The 14,244-nt window shown below is 40.8% G+C and overlaps 1 protein-coding gene across 1 annotated transcript in view; it reads left to right on the plus strand.

Moving 5' to 3' along the window:
• Positions 1-14,244, plus strand: part of SORCS3 (sortilin related VPS10 domain containing receptor 3) — a 286,940-nt gene that overhangs the window by 152,563 nt on the left and 120,133 nt on the right. Inside the window, exon 4 of the mRNA XM_064663258.1 lies at positions 312-470. Coding sequence (XP_064519328.1) covers positions 312-470 — 159 coding nt within the window. The remainder of the gene's footprint in view (positions 1-311; positions 471-14,244) is intronic.

The following is a 14,244-nucleotide window of genomic DNA, read 5'->3' on the forward strand; positions in this document are numbered from 1 at the left end:
TATCCAACCAAGTTCAGCTTTTATACCAACATAACATTTTTTCATTCTTGCTGACCTTTCTGAATTTATCTGAATAAAATTAAAATGAAAAAAGGAAATCACTAAATAGATCAGCAAGTGAATCAGCAAATAAAATGAAACCAAAACACTAAAAAAGCACCCTATTTGGAAATTCTATGGCCTGTTACACTGTTGAGTGCTGTTCTCCATACATCTAGTAGTAGTTAGTGCTGTATGACCTTACTTTTAAATGATGTTCAGTTAATTTCACTTTTCCATTAACACTCTTTTGCCTCCATTTTTCTATTTAGATCATGCTTCTTAGCGATCCAGAGGTTGAGAGCAGCATCCTCATCAGCTCTGATGAAGGGGCTACCTACCAGAAGTACCGTTTGAACTTCTATATCCAGAGCTTGCTCTTCCACCCCAGGCAGGAGGAGTGGATCTTGGCCTATAGTCTGGATCAAAAGGTGAGCAATTGATTTTGTGTTTCAATGATTATGAGCTAGGAGTTGAAGGGGATATTGTCTAGAACTGTGCACTTTCAGAGATGATGTAGAAATTATAGTGTGCTTCGCTGTTCTCACTTTGAAGGTTTAAGTGTGCTCAAAAGCCACCCAGTGACTCCAAAGGAAGCTCACTAAAAGGAGTTGAGTGTTACAGTGATCAGGATGGGTGTGGTGAAGTGATGAAGTTGGGAAAAGAATTAGAGATTTGACATGACATATGGAGGTGTTCTAAAAATATATTGATTTGCAGGCTCTGATTGCTGAGTTGTCTCTGAGGATGGAGCACTCAGGCTGAGTTGGCCCGTAACAGCTGCCTGTTGAGCATTGTGGGGTGCTCATTCTGCTTGCAAACTGAACTCAGTTATCTGGAGATCAGGGAGCAGCAACGGATGACAAACTTCTCTGTGCCACTTTTAAGTCACTTTGCAGTGCCTTCTGTTAGTGAGACATCACTTAAGTCTGTTACTTTGTCCTTAGCAAGCTTGCTCTTACATAACACTCATCTACCTTGAAAGGTGCTGAGTGGGGCAGGTGTAATGTAATAGTAAAGTGCTGTGGCTAAGGAGTTGTGTGCTGCAATTCTGGTGCAGTAGTCCCTGCTACAGCCCAAAGCTGCAACATAGACTGGATGATTAAGTTAAAAATTTTAGAAAGCTTAAAACTTGCCAAGCTTCCATCTTTCCTCTCTTATGTTTCTGTCATTCCTAGACTCTGGAAAGCAAAAACATGCCGAATAGCCACTAAGATTTTTCTCCTTGTGGTGGGTTGACCCTGGCTAGATGCCATGTGTCCACCAAAGTTACTGTATCCCTCCTTTCCTCAGCTGGACAGGGGACAGAAAATATAGTGAAAGGCCTGTGGTTTGAGATAAGGGCAGGGAGAGATCACTCAGCAATTACTGACACAAGCAAAACAGACTTGACTTGGGAAAATTAATTGAATTTATTACCTATCAAATCAGAGTAGGGTAATGAGAAATAAAAACTGAATCTTAAACCATCTTTCTACCATCCCTCCACTCTTCCCGCGGTCAGCTTCACTCACAATTTTCTCTACATCCTCCACCCCAACAGCAGAGGGGGGTGGGACATAGGGGCTGTGGTCAGTTAATCACACATTGTCTCTGCTGCTCCTTCCTCCTCAGTGGAAGGACTCCTCTCACTCTTCTCCCACTCCAGTGTGGGCTCCCTCCCACAGAAGTCAGTCCTTCACAAACTTTTGCAAAGTGGGTCCTTCCCATAGGCTATAGTTCTTCATGAACTGCTCCAGTGTGGTTCCTTTCCTTGGGATGCAGGAAATAGACTTCAGTAACAGACTACCCCCAGTGTGGGTCCCTCATGGGGTCACAGGTTCCACCTACACAAACTCTTCTCCTTCCATGGATTGAGGGGTCAGCCTGCCTCACTGTGGTCTTCAGCATGGACTGCAGGGGAATCTCTGCTCTGGAACCTGGGGCATGTTCTCCCACTTCTTTACTGACCTTGGTGTTTACAGGGGTATTTCTCTCATGTATTCTCTCATTCCTCTCTGGCTGAAGCTGCTGGTTGGATTTTTTTAGTCACTTCTTAGACGTGTTATCTCAGAGGTGCTACCACCATCACTGATGGGTTTGACTTGGGCCAGCAGTGGGTCCATCTTGGAGCTGGCTGCATTTGCTCTGTTGGACAGCTTCTAGCAGCTTTTCATGGAAGCTACCCCTGTAGCCCCCTCCCCGCTGTCCAAACCTTGCCGCTCAAACCAAGTACATGTGTTAATCTGTCAGATGTGTGTGTGTGTTCTGACCTGGATTCTCAATTTCTGCAGTTATTGTTGAAGCTTTCTAAACTAGTCAGTCTCACATCCCAGCTATAAGAACTGTATAGCTAAAATAGTGTGCCTCTGTATTTGACAATTTCCTTTGAAAGGCTAGTGCAAGTCTTTACCAAAAGATTTACTGAGAGTGTAATCAAATAATGTCCTACTGCTCTGCTTCCCAGTGCAACCTTTCCATCCACTCGTTAACAGAATGTATGGCAGGCACCCGGTGTTTTGCTGCTGTGCTGCTGCTGATTCTTGGGTGACATTTGCAAGAACAAAGCTACTGTAAATACACTCCTTTCATAGTGTCAAGTCCTTACTGTATGAAGGAGGTAGTCAAATGTCAAATAGTTTTCTGCACTCAGATGTTCAATGTAAGAGGGATTTTGAAGTTGTCTAGAAAGACCAATCAATTTATTTGATGTCACAAAATGGTTTGATATCACTTTTAAACTGGAGGTAAAGATTTTGCATGAATATGGTGTTTGTACAAAGACAGCCTTGAAAGAAACAGGCATCTGATGAGGTGCTTGTGAATGGGAGAAGCCAGATGTGACATACTGAGTATGTGTTTGCAAGGAGATCCGTCTGTAGTGAGTGCAGAGCATCTGCTCTTGGGTTGAAGCACTGGACTTCTATTTCCAGTGCTTTATAGTCTTTTTATGATAGCCATCCAGAAGAAATCAAAATACAAGGTAGGCACATGTGATTGGACCGTGAGGTGGTAATTACACTCCCCTGGTCCAATACAGCAATAGCAGGCCAGGAGGATTTTTGCTCCTGCTCCTTCAAACTAGTGCATCTGTGTGCACATCTCAGCTGCTCTCTTCTGCTCAGGAGAAGGACAAGGAAAATGATCTGCAGCTTGTTGGTCAAATGGAAATGGAGCAATGCAAAGTTCAGGCTTCTCCTTTATGCAAAGTTGCCTTTGCATTCCAGGCCACTTGGGATGCTTTTCTTCACTGCTCATAAGGCTGGCCTGAAGTGTTGGTTAAAATCTGGTCCTAAAATGGAACCATGGAGCAGTGCTTTGTTCAGTTGAAGCATTTTCTTAACATAACCGAGGTACCAATTGTGCTCAGCCACATCTTGGCTTAGTAAGAGCCGTAAAAGAACTGTCACTCTGACTCGGGATCATGCAGCTTCACTGCAGTTACAGCTGATACTGAGACAATGGGCAGTGCTGTCAGAGCATGTCAGCAGTGCTGTGGGAAATCCCCAGGTGAAATCTTCTGAGAGGCTGGAGTAATACATTCCTGCATGTCTGGAAACAGGAGTACTGCCACAGTTGAGTGGGAACTGGAGGTCGGCCATGTCCTTCTGTTAGGCTTGGCCAATGCAAGAATGAAGTGTCTTTTAGGCTATAAGTCCTATATGCTTAAGAAGATCCATCAGGTCTTTTGCATATTCATAAGATTGTTGCAGTTGTTCTCCTCTCTTTTTCTCTAGAAGCCAGATCTGGTTCCCACACCTTCCCACACTACTGTGCCATGCCTTCTCTCCTAGATGTGTTATGGGATCATGCCAGTGGCATTTACCATTTGATCTCTTAGCTGCTCACCAGAAAAGAGCTGTTAAGAGCTCCTAGAATAAGTGTCTAGAGAGGCTGCAGTCATGCTCTACAGTTGTGAGGAGGCTATCCAAAGGGGCGCTGTGCTGTCAAGGGTAATTGTCCAACTGCAGCCTAGTTCTGCTGGCACTCCTCTGTCCTTTGTTTTTGTGCCCATTTTTCCATGAGGCAGCATGAAGGCACAAAATAGGTGGAGATGGATCAAATAATGCTTGCTTTCTCACTTCATATGTCCATTTTTCTGGTATGTAACTCCTCTGAAACACTTTTGATTTGATGCATGAGAAGGCGATAAAATAGAAGTTTATCATTAGCCTGTAACCTGCAGGTAATATTTACCCACAGATACGGTGACAAAGTAAGTGCTGATGAAAGTCAGTGACTTGCTCTGTGTTCAGCGATGCAGCCGCTGCTACAGTGGGAAACCATAGTCCTCCATCTCTCTAAGTTTTACAAGTGTGTTTGACCCTTAAAATCTATTTTAATAATTACTTCAGAGGCAGATTTAAAAATGCAAATAACTCTGAAAACAAATCAAGTACATGTAATTTGACTCCCAGCAGCAGAAACTATTAAGGGAAGATCTAATCCGTCTTCTCATAACTGTGAATGTGTAAACAAGTCGGTAAATTTAATTTCATTTCTTAGATTAAAATATATATTTCAGATTCATATTCATCTCTTTAGTTTTCTTTCAATTAAAAAATAAAAATAATTTGGTGTTTTAAGCAAGCTGTGGTCAACTTGGCAATTAATGAGAATGATGAATCTGAAAATCCATTTTGTCTAGTATATTAGTCCACACAGTAAAATAAAATATCAACAGCTAGTGCCCTACAAGTAATGGATTTAGTCACTGTCTAGATCAAAAGATTTTAAAATTGTTTTGTGTATAACAATAGAAAACAATTTTAAAGTTTTGGTATGAAATAAAAATAGTCAGTGTTTTGGATCTTCCTGCTAGAAAGTTTTCCTCTAAGGTCTTCTGAGCTACAGTTCTGTGGCTGTAGTTCAAGCCTCTTTTTTAAGGATTGTTTTATCCTAAAAATCCCTCCTTTTTAGCTTACTTTTACATATTTGAAAACAATATTAAGCTGTTTATCCAGTTGATTAAAAAAACAACCAACTAAAAAAAACCCAACACCTTTTGAATTCTGTCCTCTTAACAGAATTATTATCCCCTCCAAGCTGGTGTTTTAGAAAGTCTATTCCCTAGTCTGGCTTTCTTCTTTAAGAAAAGGAGCCCCTCTCTTCTCAACAGAACTTCTCCTTGAAATATGAAGAAGTGAAGGCCAAAGACTTTGCAATGTTGCCTCTTCATATCAACTGAAATAATTAATTACAACAACAGTTCAATGAGAGGGAGCTCAGCAGGCTTTCTGAAAGATATTTTGCTGTGTGGCTGCTGGTTACTTTGTTGATTTAAGGACAACTCACAGTTACCACCGTTTGTTTTCTCTTTGTAGTATCCGAAGAGTTAGTGAGGATACTTCCTCAGTAGAGTCAACACAGCATATCATTCCTGTTCTTAATTTTTATAGCCAATTACGACCCTCCTCTGCCTTGTAAACTTGCTTGTATCCTCAAATAAATACAGTATGGCTGAGCCAAGAAATCTGTTCGTGTGGGCATGACCACATAGCAAGTTCATAGACCCTGATGTCTTCTCACAACATGTAAAGCATAGGCAGGAGGAAATTTTGCAGGGCTTTAAGCAAGCATGGGTGGGTGTACTACTTCCCCCTGAGCAGTCATGTGACATTGTGCAATTACCAGGCCCTGGGAGATTAGTTGCACCTGTGGCCTTTGTCAGAAGGTGGACACTATGTAAATGTTACAGCCAATTTGCTTCAGGTCAGACTGGGTCTCACAAGTAGTGTCTATATTGACACTTAGACATATCACCCAATACAAAGGGAGAGGGGCTTCATCCTCCAATTTTCATGGATTTTTCCCCCCAGAAAATATATAGGAAGCCATTTTAAACAATCTTACAAAGTGTGGTGGGAAGGGGAATATACAAAAAAGGTGCAATACTGTCGATTGGAAAGTATGAGAAACAGCTTTGTGGAGTGCTGTGAAAGCTCAGAGTCTACCAGTGTATACTTAAGGTACAGTTTTCATTGCTGCCATTCATAGCAGCTGGGGATGAATATCTTGAATTGATCTTGCATTTCTGATACTAATATATTGAGTGCCTTATTGTTTGTTTCATTTATCCAAGGAACCAACTAATTCCCCAGAAGCAAACCTTTCCATACCCCAATACCTCTCTGGGGAATGGATCAGTCTGGAGGGAGAAACAGAAGGGAGTTTCCAGCTCCATGGAGTTTCTCTCAGAATGACATTGAAATGTCTTTCAGTGCAACATGCACAACTCTCTTGCATGAATATTTGTTTAGTAAATCGTTAAAAAAAGGTAATTTGTTTAAAAGAGAAAATATTAGAGAATAGGGAGAAAGATATTTAAAATATTTCAAATCACCATTGTTAAGAGAAAAAAAACCCAGCTATGCAGAGAGATACAATTCGACCTCTTCCTTACAGGCCAAACTATGATTTGGAGCTTGCTGGGAAGAGGTAAGGACTGAATAATTCAATAACATACCAATTTAAATTCCCCAGCTACACTATTACAAATTTGAGAACATTGGATAAACAAGGAGTTTGGCAATCAGTGGCTTCTCCCTCCATAAGGCTTATTCTTCAGCAGGAAGTGAACAAAATAAAATGGGTATCTTATTATCTCTTCGAATGAGGTGATAAATAAAATGTGTAAGATAACATTCTGCTGTATCACCAAGTTGCACCTGGCAGACAGTATCAGATCTGACTGGAGAGATTCCTTCGGTGTGGGAGATGTGGCAAGTTATGACCTGAAAATTGAATGCAGTACATGTCACAGCCCTGACCATCTTGTCAAGACACTGCTGAATTTATTAAAAAAACCCCAAAAAACAGATAACACTGTGCCTATATGGGAAAGGGTGGTTTTTTTTTTTTTTTTTTTTTTTTTTTTGTTTGGTTTTTTTGTTTGTTTGGGGGTTTTTTGGTTGGGTTTTGGTTGGTTTTTTGTTTGTTTTTGTTTGTTTGTTTTGTTTTGTTTTTGCTTTGTCTTTCTTTTTTTTTCTTTTTTTAAATATCCTAGGCACAGAGCCAAAGCCATGAAGGCATTGCCTTTTTGCCACCAGGCAAAATTCTCCCCTGGAGTTTGGGCCTAGGCTCCTGGTATGACATAAGGCAGTTAGGCAGTTAAGTGTGGGGTTGTTTGGTTTTTTTTGTCTGACATTGTCCAGTTGGGTAGGATGATGCCAAAGAAATCCTGTGGTACTCGCTGAGAGGAGGATAAAACTGGGATTGTGTTCTTCTGGAAATATAGGCACCTCATTCCAGGAGTCTTCCATCTTTGTCTGGGATTCTTTGTGATGAGCTGTTTAAACAGACATATAGAACAGTCCAAGCTATAAGGGATCTCAAAAGATAATCTGGTCCAAAATTTCATGGGAAAGGGAGCCTAGATGTGATTGTCTAGCACCCAGTCCAGTCCTGTCTTGAATGCCTCTATTAAGGGGAACTCCACTACATCCCTGAGGGAATGGAAGATTCCAGTGATTGATTGTAAGAAATTACTTTCTTATACCATGATGAAACCTCTCCTCATGCAACTTGTACCCCTTGCCTCTTGACCTCTCCATATGGCTCTTTGTGAAGAGGAGTTGTATAAAGGTATTAAGTCAGACAAACACACACATACGGAGAAAAAGACAAGTCCCCATCTCTTCTTTTCCTGCCATTATAGGTCACTGAGCTGGGCCATTAAGAGAGCCTTCAGAGCCTTGAAGGACCCTTGGTCTCTGTGTCTCAGGGGGTGTCAGGACTGCAGGGTTTCAGGTTTACCTCCCCCTCCATCTTCTCTGCTCAGCTTCAGTGGCAAAAAACGTAGGGAGTTGTATTCACCTTCATTCCCAGTAAGAGCCCCAGCCCCTGGTCTTGGGTTTTTCTGTACCACTCATGAAAACTTGAGGGCACATGAGGGCTTCAGGGTTGTGTTCAGGTGAGGGTGTTGAGTTGGAACTCCTTTTGTTGGAAAGTACGATTCCAGGGTGGCAGCTGCAGGTGTGCTGAAATTAAGCAGTGGGAGTTGCTGCACGTCTGAAGTGAGACGTGACTCCAGCCTAGGCCTGTAGGTTTTCTCTCTTAGAAACTGAGGTGTTGGGCTAATGAGGAGAGGCAGGTTGGTGGCTGCCTCACATCTCATTTTGTTATAAATCAGCAGGCACCCAGAGCTGTCACCTGCTCCTCAGCAACATTCCTGGTCCTGGAATTTAAATGTAATTGTAGTTGTCAGAAGTTGTCAGAAGTGTGAGTAACCTCTCTTTTTATCAACAACAGCTCAAGACTGCACCTCTTGGGTAAAAGTCAGCTTTTCTTAGCAAGATGTGAACATTACATTTAACAAGGAAAATAAGCTCTTTCTGCTCCCACATGGATCCTGATGGTAGAATCACCCTTTCATTGTATGATGTGAGAGAACACACTGAGGCTAATTTCTCATCATAACTCATTGATATTTAAAGAGCACGATGATGGTGGTTCCAGTTCTATGGATACAATTCTCAGCTTTCAGATTTATCTTGCACCAGTCACTTGGCATTTGGGCACCCCACAGAGTGAAGCTACAGGCACACCTATTGCATTCTTTTCTTCACTTAAAAGGGAAAGAAATTGAGAAAGCTGTCATAATAACAGTTACTCCTGCCGGCCTGCCATACTGAGGAAGGAAATAAAGTGAGTACGTTGCCCAGTTGTAAAGGAACATGTAGTGTTTCATGTTTAATACAAGCCATATTACAGTAACTGCTCTTAGAAATCCCTACCATACTGCCTGGTCCATTGTATTACACACTCATATTAAGAAGCAATCCCTGCCCAAGAGTGCTTGCAATTAAACGTGAGGCTGAAAAAGTGTTGTCCCCTGAGTATCTCTAGTGTATTCAGGCACAGGTCATTAAAGTGTTTCATTGCCTAACTACCACTGAGGATTATAACAAAGTCAGAAGCTGAAGGCAGATAGAGCCCTGTTCCCATGACTTAATCACAAATAAGCCTTTCATCTCTTTGCCTTTTGAATGCTCTTCTGAGAACATCAGGTTCTACAAACATATCATGTGTCTGTCGCTGGACAAGCCACCTGCCAGCAGCTCTCCCAGGCAGGCAGGGCTCCATCAAACAGATAAACTGAAATGTCAGTAAAGTTAGAAAAACCCAAGCCAAACAAAAAGAAACAAAACCCACACCAAACCCTTGAGATTGGAAATATTTAAGGGCAATTTACAGAAGTCTCTTCTCCAATATGATAATGAACTGAAGAATCGAAATCACTTAACTTCATTTACAAATCATGAATATGTATCAGTGCCTTTAAATGAAAGGACTACTATAACAGATATAGTGTTTGTTCAATTCATTAAAAGGAAGACAATTTATCAGGAGGTTTTTTCCACTCTTAAACTAAAGCTATATGCAAAATGTTGGGAAATCAAGACCTTGCGCTAAATTCTGCTGCATGATGAATATTTTTATAATCCTAATTAGAACTAGTCATTTAGTTCAGCAATTTCCCCCAATCTAGCCAATTTGAAATTAAAATAGATGCCTTGATTACAAAACTCATTAGCAAAAAAGCACCCTTTTCGCTAACCAGTTCATTTGGAATGCACAAGCTGAATGAAGTGAGGAGCACTTGTGTTGTCAATAGCTGTAAGTGAAGTGAGCCTTAATTGTTGGCATTGTGAAGTATTTGTATTGCTGCATGTTTCATTGCAGTATAATATATCATTCGTTAAACGTAACAAAAGCAGTTTTAAAATGATTTAATTAAGTGGTGTTGGTGCACTAGGTAGTTTTTATAAAGTCAGATGTCACAATTGTTTGCATTTGAAGTATCGATGGGCATTACTGTCGGAAAGAAGACGTATGACTCTACATTTATCATTCTGATTATGATAAGCCTGGCAGTTTTAACAGAAGATGAGAAATTAAATTATGCAACCCTGGCTCTACTTCAGAAATGCCCCATGAATTTTGTCCTGGCAAAATACTGAACTTTGGGTTTGTGATGATTTGTGGTGCCAAAAAGAAAGTAACGGCTCGTGACACTTGATTTAGTTAGAACAGACTTTCCTATTGCTTGTTATTTATGTTATAGATACTTCATGAGCAGGTTTTACTTTGAAAAGGGAAATACAGAGATAAATGGAGCGAGATACATTTGATGCTTAAATGTGCTCTTCTTCTGAAGCAACCTCATTTATTGTGTAACAGAGCAAGGATCCCCTGGTTTATTCCTGGGCCATGCTAAATCATGGCTGTATATTGATTTTATCTGGAGCCTAAGTGGGGTGAAGAGTGGTTATAAATACAGCAGATGGGAATAAACATGAAGGAGTGAAAAAGGGTGAAGAATAAGAACACCAGGGGCATGATTTATTTTGCCTGACTGTAGAGATCTAAAATGTTACAATGTATGCCTACATTAGGTGTTGAGGCTTCACACTGTAGTTGATGGTGATCTTCTAAGTGGTGTTGATTGATTTCTGGAGGCAAATGTAGGTGACTATTTTAGGATAAGGTAAATTGTGCCTTAGACTCATTTGTATTGACTAGGCCTCCACTGACTGTCAAGGCAGTAATTTCCTTTCCTAGGATGTAACTATTTGCTATATTACTTGAGATTAGGGGACTTGAAACTAGCCCTGCTGTCTGGATGTGTGCAAAATGGATTACATGGGATATGATTCCAATATGATCAAAACAGCAAAAAGCATTAAGTTTCCTAGCTCCTCCTATCATGCCTATAGATTATAATGACCTCCACCCTGGAGGAGAGACCAAACATGATGTGCAAACTGAGAAGGAATTCACAGTCTTTTGTTTTTCTTTATCAGGATGTGTAGATGTGAGTTACCTGCCAGGCTGCTTCAGTAAAATGAGATGAACCCAGAAGGGTTTCCCAGGCCTTTTTTCCCTTTTCTTGCTTTCTCTCCTTTTTTTTTTTTTTTTTTTTTTTAATCCCCATTCCTTTTTATTTGCCTTCCATATTGCTTTTCAAAGCTCTTTCTCAGTATTTGCATGTCCTTATGACAACATTAAGTCTCTTCTAAAATCTGTTGAGCAGAATTAGATGAAGAAAGAACATTTGCCAAGTGTTCACTTCACCTCAGATATTTGCTGATGCTGACCATGAAAAACTTGGTTCCTTTCCCCTCCAGAAGCTGACTCAACATGGATGCTGGAGTTTAGAATGTGACTTTTCCGTAGTAAAGAACAACAGGATTAATTTTGCCTAAAATATCACAGCTAAAGTAACAAGAAGAGCCTGTGACAATGGATGTAAACACTTGTGAATTTACTAAAACTTATCAGAATAAAAGGCAACCCTGACCTCAGAGCAGCCAAATTGTTTAGTCTGGGCCTAATTTTAAGGTTACACATAAATGCTTTTGTGATTGAAGGCCTTTAAGTATGTAAGCCTTTACACATTAGGATGTAAAGTGGCTATACAGACAGGCTTTCAGTACTGCAAAGTGTCTGCAAAGACATACAAGTTATGTGTGGGATTTTACTCTTGGGATTTTAAGTAATTTCAGTCTCCTGGGTTTTGCTGCTCTCTCATCTTTCTTTAATGCTTCAGGACATTAAAGCTATAGCTTAGGGAAGATAGGTCTGCCAGCACCTGAAATTATTGCTGTGGGCATGTAGAATTGAGTACAGAGGGATGCTAATTCCCTTGGACTACAGTACCTGCTGGGAGGTGAAAATTAAGAAGCTGTTGTTTTGTTAACCATTAGGGTCATTCTTTATACAGAAGGATTTGGGACCCAGCAGCTCCCATTACTATCAGTGATTCAGGCAGCTGTTGGAAGTCTGCCCAATGGGGACTGTTCTTTCTGTCCAGGTAATGGTGGCATTTATTAGTATTTGTACATTGCCTTGACAATACAAGACCCCGCTGTTGAGAAATATTGCACATTGGGATGGTAGTAGGCTACTTAAGATAATATTTTCTTCTTTAAAGTCCTTAAAGATGAGTGACTGGGATGGCACAGACTAGTGTCCTTGAGGCAGCCAGCTAGATGGATGATATTGAGGGGTAGAGGTTGTAAGATCCCAAGTCTCAAGCTCATGAAAGGAGTTATACTTAAATAAATATTCAAGGCCCTAAAAATTATCCTGCTGAAGTATTTAGAAGAGTCCTTGGTTCTTTTAACACCTTAAGAGAGAGTGCAAAGGAGAAGACGCTGCACACTTTATTTCCTAAAGTTTACTGGTTAACTTTAGGAAATAAGAGTATTTGGCAAAAGTTTAAAGGGGTAACATTCAACCAAAACAAAGCATTCCGCCAAGCATTGACTTAGCACATGCTAACCCATACAACTTAGTAAAATCCAACCCATCCAGTCCTAAGTCAACCAAAATATTAAGAAAGGAGATTAAGAGAAGAAGTAAAGAAAGGGACAGAAAAAGAAAAGCAATAATTAATATAATAATCCAGTGTCTCTCAATCCCCCCAAGCAAGCACTTTATATGCACAATTGTTACATGATCAACAACCAAGAACAGGGACAGTCTGTGAGGGTGCTTCCTGAGGGATGCATTTCCGTGTGTTGGACTGGGAGCTTGCAGTCATGAGTAGGAACAGCAGGCCTGGAAATAGCAGGCTATCCCTTGCTCCGAGTTCTGCTCCTAAGACAGTGGTCTTTTAGCTTCCTGTTAGGAGCTGTGGAACCTCTGGCACATTTGCATAACCTGAAAAAAAGGCTAGCACTCTGGAAGAGGGCTACGTGAACAATCCAGGGATGGGAACCTTTAGGATGTGTACAGTCGACCAAAGGATTTTCTAGCTTGCTTCTAACTGCTCTTGTAGCTGTGCTTTCCATTGCAATAGAGGATATGTAGGGCCCAGTAAGGTCATCAGATCCTATAGACTGGTCCTAGACCACATAGAACATTTCTGACTTGGTTTCAGTGGGGATCCTATGACGGCAATACCTACATAATGATTTCCTGCTGGGCATGTTATATCCATATCCATTTAACAGGACACCATTTTTATATCTTATTTTCATCAGTATATTATCAAAATCTTTTCATACAGTTGAAAGAGGCATATCTGAGAGCCAAAGAAACAGAAGCTCCAGAAAGGATCAGGCAGGAGCTGACATTTCCTCTCCACCACTCTCTTGTGAAATACAACTAGATTTTGTAAATCCCAGGATACCCTGGGGATTTTTACACCATGCAGTTCTCAGTAGTCCTTTTGTGCCATGACAAATCATCTGGTTTACCCAGCAGTGTCAGTGTTACCACAGTCTTGTCCTGGGCTTGTTACCTACCACTGCCATGCAAGGGACATTTAACTGGTTCAGAAATCACAGCTGGATGTTGCCAATACAGGGACAAAGTCAATGAGGCAGTGAGAGAGGCTGAAGGGCAATTGAAGCACAGGAAGGTGAAGTGAGCTGTGCAAGGTTAGCCAGCTAACCAGTGACAGCTGATTACTCAGACTTCCTGAATGATGTTCTCCTTTCCTTTCCACTGGCCCATGTGATCCTACAAAAATGTTACAGCTTCTTGCTACCCCATGTCTCCCCAGGCTTCAGGCTGTGGCAGAACTTTCGGTGTGGTCTAAGGTGGGGCCCCTGTGTGGGAATTTCACATAGTAGTAAATGTGCAGGGTCCTTCTGAAGGGTAGAGATGGTCCTTCTTTTATGTTCTTTTATGTTGCAGCACAGCAGTATACTAAAAACCTTATACATTTAGTTTCAAATCGCTTAGTGTCTTTTGTATGTAATACTGGAACCTGGTATGTGGCGCTAGTTTTGTCTCAGATTGCCCTTTACAAATAGGTTTCTCTCTCTTGCTCTCTCCCTTTTTTGAGTAACTACAAACCATCCCTGTCTCCAGTGCTTGGTTTCAGTAGGGAAATGGACCATGTTCTGATCTAATAGCATACCTGAGTTGGTTTACAAAGATGTGTACAGTCACATGTAGCAGCTGATATTCAGTGTGAGTCCATTGATTTTATCTGGAAAATGCTGATTTACATCACTGGATGATCTGACCTGTAAACATATATAGTATTCTTTTCTTACATAAAACAACATAGATGTAGTTTATGCCTTCCTGTGTACAGGTTTTTTTTCCTCCTAAAATCTGCCTGCTGAGAGATGCAGAGTCTCTGGGCTCATCTGCCTTTGTGCAAGCTATCACTCATATTAAGGCAACTATCTATTTCTGTTGTTCAACCTTGACATATGAAAATTTGCCAATATTGGTTTTTAATTTTCTCCTATTTTCTCCTTTTTT

The sequence above is a fragment of the Pseudopipra pipra genome, chromosome 8 (genome assembly GCF_036250125.1).
Source record: "Pseudopipra pipra isolate bDixPip1 chromosome 8, bDixPip1.hap1, whole genome shotgun sequence".
NCBI lineage: Eukaryota > Metazoa > Chordata > Aves > Passeriformes > Pipridae > Pseudopipra > Pseudopipra pipra.